The sequence below is a fragment of the Sorex araneus genome, chromosome 6 (genome assembly GCF_027595985.1).
Source record: "Sorex araneus isolate mSorAra2 chromosome 6, mSorAra2.pri, whole genome shotgun sequence".
Taxonomy (NCBI): Eukaryota; Metazoa; Chordata; class Mammalia; order Eulipotyphla; family Soricidae; genus Sorex; species Sorex araneus.
This window is the reverse complement of record NC_073307.1, coordinates 152188757-152195406: the sequence shown is the minus strand read 5'-3', so window position 1 is coordinate 152195406 and position 6650 is coordinate 152188757. Positions and strand designations below refer to the sequence as shown.

Genomic DNA, 6650 nt, shown 5'->3' with positions numbered 1-6650 from the left:
CAGGGGCACATTTCATATATAAATGTCTCTACATCATGAAGATATACACACATGAACTTTTGCCATTTTCCTTACACTCCTAGTCTGCTGATGAATACATCAAATTGGTTCTGTTCCCTGAATGCAGAGGGAGAAACATAACAATATTACTTCATTGTAATATATATTTTCATATTGGGTAGCTGTGAAACAAACATCCCTAAATTTGTCCTGATGTTCTTCCAAATGCACCCTACCAGCCACAGATTCCTACTCCGGAAAAACATACACCTGTCTTCTACCCTATTCTCCGGTAGTAAACACCCTTCATTATACTCTTAGTCTGGAATTTCAGGCTATTGTCTATTGAGGCAGATGTTATCAGAGAAGCTGGGAGAGGGGGGAGTGGGTGAATATTGCATCTGGTAAATTTCCTTAGTTCTTCTTGATTCAGAGTTTGGATAATGAGATATAAAGAAGGGTTATTAATCACTGTATCTGTCATAATCACAGATTTCTATTGCAATTAAGGACAATTTATTAATTAATGAGATCAGAAATGAAAATTATAACATCACTATGTAATTTGGTATGGAAATATTATAACATTGTGGATAAAAATGTTCTATATTGTACACTGCTAGATAAATGCAAGTGTTATCTTTATTCTATCTGTTTATATTAAATTGCATATATTTCTCATATAATCAAATTACCATAGAGCGCCATTCATCTCGTTTTAACATTGATGAAAAATAGATCAAATAGTTTATTAACATGGTACAATGAGTCTAACCTTGAACTTCCATTCTTTGTCACGATCAAGGATCTCCAGATCTGAGTGATGGCGGTGGAAAATTGCAGTGTATTTTCTGAGTTCATATTCTTAGGACTGTCTAGCAGACGGGATGTACAACTTGGGCTCTTTGTGTTTTTTCTCTTTGTTTACGGCACAACTGTGATTGCCAATGTAGGGATGATTCTGCTGATCAAGATGGACTCCAGACTCCACACACCCATGTACTATTTCCTGAGCAATCTGTCTTTCTGTGATGTCTGTTATTCCTCCTCCGTCTCTCCCAAGATGCTGGCTGATTTCTTAGCCGAGAAAAAGAGGATCCCATACCATCTCTGTCCCATTCAAATGTATGTCTTTGGTGCCTTTGCTGATCTGGAATGTCTCATGTTAGCTGTCATGGCTTATGACCGTTATGTAGCCATTTGCAACCCACTTCTTTATACAGTGGCCATGTCCAGGAAACTCTGTACCCAGCTAGTTGTCTTTTCCTACATGGTGGGATTGGTGGATTCTGCGATTCACACCTCTTTAGCATTTCGGTTGTCTTTTTGCAACTCCAATGTCATCAATCACTTCTTCTGCGACATCCCCCCCTTGCTTGCCCTCTCCACCTCAGACACCTCCATCAATGAGATAGTGATGTTCACTTTCATTGGTTGTGTCGTGGGGTTCAGCATAATCACTGTCCTCCTCTCCTACAGCTACATCATAACCACTATCTTTAGAATGAAATCAGCCGAGGGGAGACGCAAAGCCTTCTCTACCTGTGCCTCCCACTTAACTGCAGTGGCTATATTTCACGGCACTCTCTTGTTCATGTATTTTCGACCAAGTTCAAGTTACTCCATGGACACTGACAAAATGGCTTCTGTTTTCTACACAGTTGTCATTCCTATGTTAAACCCATTGATCTACAGCTTAAGAAATAAAGATGTGAAGTGTGCCCTGAAAAAAGCAATGGGCACTGAATTACACTCTGGATGAAACTATTATTCACCCCAAGGTATTTATTTCAATATTTGACCATTAGAGTTCACATGTTTTAACATAATTAATGTAGTCTCACTTATTCTCTTTCTAGATACTTTTATGATTTATTAAAGTAGGTAATTATATTTATAAACGTGTTTGTATATGTGAAACTGCTATGCATAATTCTATTCTTCTAATAACCTTAGAAGAATAAAGATAAAAATGGTGAACTGCTCTTGTAGACTCAGTATCATCAATGTGGAGTCTATGCAACTCTTCATAATTTTTATTTTTTGTTTATAATGATTTTGATTGCAAACCATTTAAATGACAGATATTGTAAAGGTGAAGAAGTATAATCTAAAAAGCTGATGAAAAATGAACAGATTTATATCACATAAAAAACTGTCATATTTAATCTTATTCAAATCATCTTAGAGAAAAGTATGCTTTATATTTTCTCTGCATATGCAGAAATTGGAATCAGAGAAAGAAATAAGTTGATGCAAAAAATTTTACCGATCATCATTCCCTCATCATTCTATCTCAATTATATCCAGAAATATCCAGGGCTAGCAGGTTTGGATTTGTAATTTATAATACACATTACATCTTATATATGAGTGTGGATTCTCCTTTAATCTCTCTGCATATAATTATTTTGATAATTTTACTGGTTTCATAAACAGTGTTGGGGGTAAATCTTTAACCTTCCCTAAAGATTACTGGGAAAGGAAGTTCAGCTCCTTTCTGTTTATGTCATGATAGTGGATCAAAATAAAAGTAATACAAACATTGAAAACAATGATACAATTGAACTTATAAAGGAAGAATTATTATGCTATGTGTGTTTAATGGAATAAAAATGTTTACAATTAGTTATATTGATTATCTGCATATCTGTGGAACAAATTAGAATATTGATATGGCTATTAGGTAAGTTTTGGGCTGTAATTATTATAGTAGCTTATTAAATACATACATTTCACCATTAATTATGTTGGTTCTATTTTAGTTACTTAAAGAAAAGTAGCAATGCAATTACACTTTCTCTTGGATACTTAATTTAGACTGTTCCCAAAATAGAACACAGATAGTTTTAAGATTTAGGAGTACAAAACAATGAATGTGCATTACAAGATTTTAAAACTTATGTTGTCTTTATTAATTTTATAGATATTTTCTGGGTGAAAGGTCCAAGTTGTACTTCAAAACAATTTGTAAGAGTGAATCAACACATTAAAATGTATTTTCAGCAAGTTGTCTTTTATTGTTGATTGAAGGATATTTAAGAGAATTAGTTTATTATTATATGTGGTGCTATTTCCTTTAGTAGCAACAATTTATTTTTATATAATGTCACATATCTGAATCTTTCAAAAACATCAATGTTTTTCCAATTCAGCATATTTTCCAAAGATTGTATTTCCTATTTTCACAAATATAAAATAGAACATATTCATATCATGTAAATTTAGAATCACTGAACTTGTTTCAATTTTGTGACAAAAAATACATTCATTGATTTCATTTTTTTAGTCTTTTTGGTTCACATCTGGCATGCACAGGGGTTACTGCTGACTCATGCACTCAGGAGTTACAGTTGGCGTTGCTTGGGGACCCTATGGGATACTGAGAATGAACTTGAACCTGGAACTGCCGCGTGCAAAGTAAACACCCTACCCACTGTGCTATAATGCAATCACTCCAGCCTCTTGATTTTAATTTTATATATTTGAAAAGAAATTATTTAATGGTCATTATACATGATTAGATTATCTAGTATTTTTATTTTAAGAAAATTATTAATATAGTTTAAGATGAGAATTTTATTTTCAGCTGGGAAATAGTACAGTGATTATGTCTTGTCTTGCATATAGCTACCACTGCTTCTTCCCTAGCTCTGTGTATGATTTTCCCAAGTATCACTAGGAGTAATCCTGAACACATTCAGGATTAAACCCTAATCATAGCTAGGTGAGACCTAACTATACATCAAAGAAAATAAAATAAATATAACTAGATTTTCTGGAGTCATAATACTGCTTTTTTGTTCATTTTACCATTTTTTATTTGACTGTGAGACCTTGATGAAAGTTAGGGCTGCATTCAGAACTCCTAGTGCTAAATAAACCTGGTTTCTTTGTGACTTTATGCTTTGAGATGTTGGATACAGAATTAATGAGATTCATCTCTTTCCATGTTAGGAACTTTACTTCCTCAACCAAGGACACTTTGCAGCAAGGGAATCACTATTCACCTATTAGGATGAAATCATAAAAATTCATTTATTTCTTATTTAGTATTTAGAAGAAAATACTTTATTTCCCTGATCTGGAGCTAACATTCCATTTTTGTCTGTGGAAAGCTTCCATGAGCCAGAACTTTAAATCATCACTGATTTGTAAGCAGAAAATATTGCTTGTAAAGTTAGCCCGAGAGTGTCAGGGAGGAGGATCCAGTCATAGAACACATACCCTACATGGGAAAGACCCTGAATTTGATCTCTGTCACCAAGTTTTCCATAAACACAGCCCATGGCCCATAAGCATAGCACCCCATACCATGATTGGTGCATAAAACCAAAAGAACACATCACACTTGAATGAATGAAACTGCTTTATAGAATGAATAAACTATTATTTAGTCCCACTCACACTTGGCTTCTCTCTAGCTTATATTCCACTACTCAAAATCACTTTCGAGGTATATTCCTTACCAGAATTTTTAAATCAAGTTTTGTAAGTAGAAAACATTCAGCAATAATTTTCAAATGAGACTTTATTTGAAAATTGCACATTGGTCTTTGTTAATGATACTGTATTTGAAATTAATAATGTCTATGGTTCCATAGGTGTATAAATCACCAATCTTAAAAATCAACCATTATAACTTAACAAAAAGAAAGATTTTGAGTGGCCGGAGAGATAGTAAAGTGGGTAAGGCACTTGCCTCATGTGTTGTTAACTTAGTTTTACCACATATGGTTCCCTGAAAAATCTACCAATGCCAAACTTTAATTAATAAAAAAAATTGCTTGCTATCTACACTGAAGTAAATATTATGCATTCGAAGCAAGACAGTAAGTGACTAAGAATAAACTAAGAGTTCAGAGAGATAGTACAATGGGTAGGGCACTTGCCTTATGTGCAATCTACAGGGTTTGATTCCAGGCACCACAGCCAGGAGTCACCCCTACACTCAAAGTCAGGAGTAAACCCCCATTATGGAATACGGCTCAATCAAACAAATCAATAAGAAATAGTTGAAATATAGGTGCAAGATTATATAGATACAGATGTTGTCTTAAAAGAACCAGATTCAAAAATATAAAAAGATGAGGTTGGAGCGATAGTACAGTGGGCAAAGCATTTGTTTTGCATGTGGCTGACCAAGTTCGATTTCCAGCATCCCATACATTCCCCTGAGCACCGCCAGGAATAATTTCTGAGTGCAAAGGTAAGTGTAATCCCTGTGCATCGCCGAATGTGACCCAAAAAGCAAAACCAAACCAAAACAAAAAAACAAAGATATACAGAGATTTGCATTATGACGATCTGTAATTGAAGGAATGCCATAAAATAAGACAGAAATTACTATTTAATAATTCAATTTTCGAGTGCGTATGTTTTTGACGGCTAATTGCAAGTACATATACTTACATGGATTATACATTAAGAAAATAAATGATTCCTGGGATTGGAGTGATGGGACAGTGAGTGGGGTGCTTGTTTTGCACCCCATATGGTCCTTAGGGGGCTGGAACAATAGCACAGGGGTTGGGCATTCACCTTTCACGTGGCCTACCGGAGTTCGATTCCTCTGCCCCTCTCGGAGAGCCCGGCAAGCTACCGAGAATATTGAGTCTGCATGCCAGAGCCTGGAAAGCTACCCGTGCGTATTGGATATGCCAAAAACAGTAACAATTAGTCTCTCAATGAGAGACTTTACTGGTGCCTGCTCAAACACATCGATGAGCAACGGGATAGTCCCCAGATCACCATCAGGAGTAAATCCTGAGTGCAGAGCTAGGAGTAATCTTTGAGAATTACTGGGAGTGAGTCAAAAAATAAAAAAAAAATAAACAAAACAGAATCACAATGATTTGCATTTATATTTTATTTAATTAAAAGATGATTTTGAAATTTCAGTGAGCACAGCAATAGAGCATTTGCCTTACATGCGGCTGACACATGTTCTGTTCCTCTGCCTAACTCTCCAGAGCACAGCAAGCTACAAAGGGTATCTCACCCGCACAGAAGAATCTGGCAAGCAACCTGTGGTGTATTCTATATGCCAAAAACAGTAACAAGTCTCACAATGGAGACGTTACTGGTGCCCTCTCAGGCAAATCGATGAGCTATGGGATGACAGTGACAGTGAGAGTGATCAAATATAGGAAATTATTATCATAAAGCTTTAGTGTGAGGATATATAGGAGCAAAATCCTGAAAAAAAGAGGACACTGAGTGAAAGCCAACTTTTCCCTTGAAATACATACTGAAATTTTAAACATTATTTATTTATTTATGGTTTTGGGGCCACACCTAGCTATTCTCAGGACTTGCTCTGTGATCTTGCTCAGATTTAAAACTCCTGATGAAGCACAGGGGACCATATTGTCCATGTGCAGGTTCCAGGTTGTTCCTGCAGAAAGCACCTACCCCACCCACTATACTACCTCACCAGCTCCTAAAATTTTAATCTTTAAAATAATAAATAAAGAGAGACAACATGAAAAATTCATGATGACTGCATCTGGTGTTACACTTTCTCCTATTCAATACCTGAGGTCCTATTACCCACAGATTTGAGGAGGGTTCCTGTAAGCTCTCTGTTGCCACGAAACTAAAACCAAGGAATAGGCATTGCTGAATACTTGCCAGGCTCAGTTTCACAT

The 6650-nt window shown here is 35.7% G+C and overlaps 1 protein-coding gene across 1 annotated transcript; it reads left to right on the top strand.

The window, feature by feature from the left end:
• Window positions 1–823: 823 nt before the first annotated feature.
• Window positions 824–1762, top strand: LOC101555607 (olfactory receptor 5W2-like). Its single transcript, XM_004621649.2, has one exon. The coding sequence runs from the start codon at window positions 824–826 to the stop codon at window positions 1760–1762; it is 939 nt and encodes a 312-aa protein (XP_004621706.2).
• Window positions 1763–6650: the final 4888 nt, after the last annotated feature.

Excerpts from the sequence above, each read along its gene's own strand:
- LOC101555607 (XM_004621649.2), top strand. The coding sequence starts at position 824 with ATGGCGGTGGAAAATTGCAGTGTATTTTCTGAGTTCATATTCTTAGGA.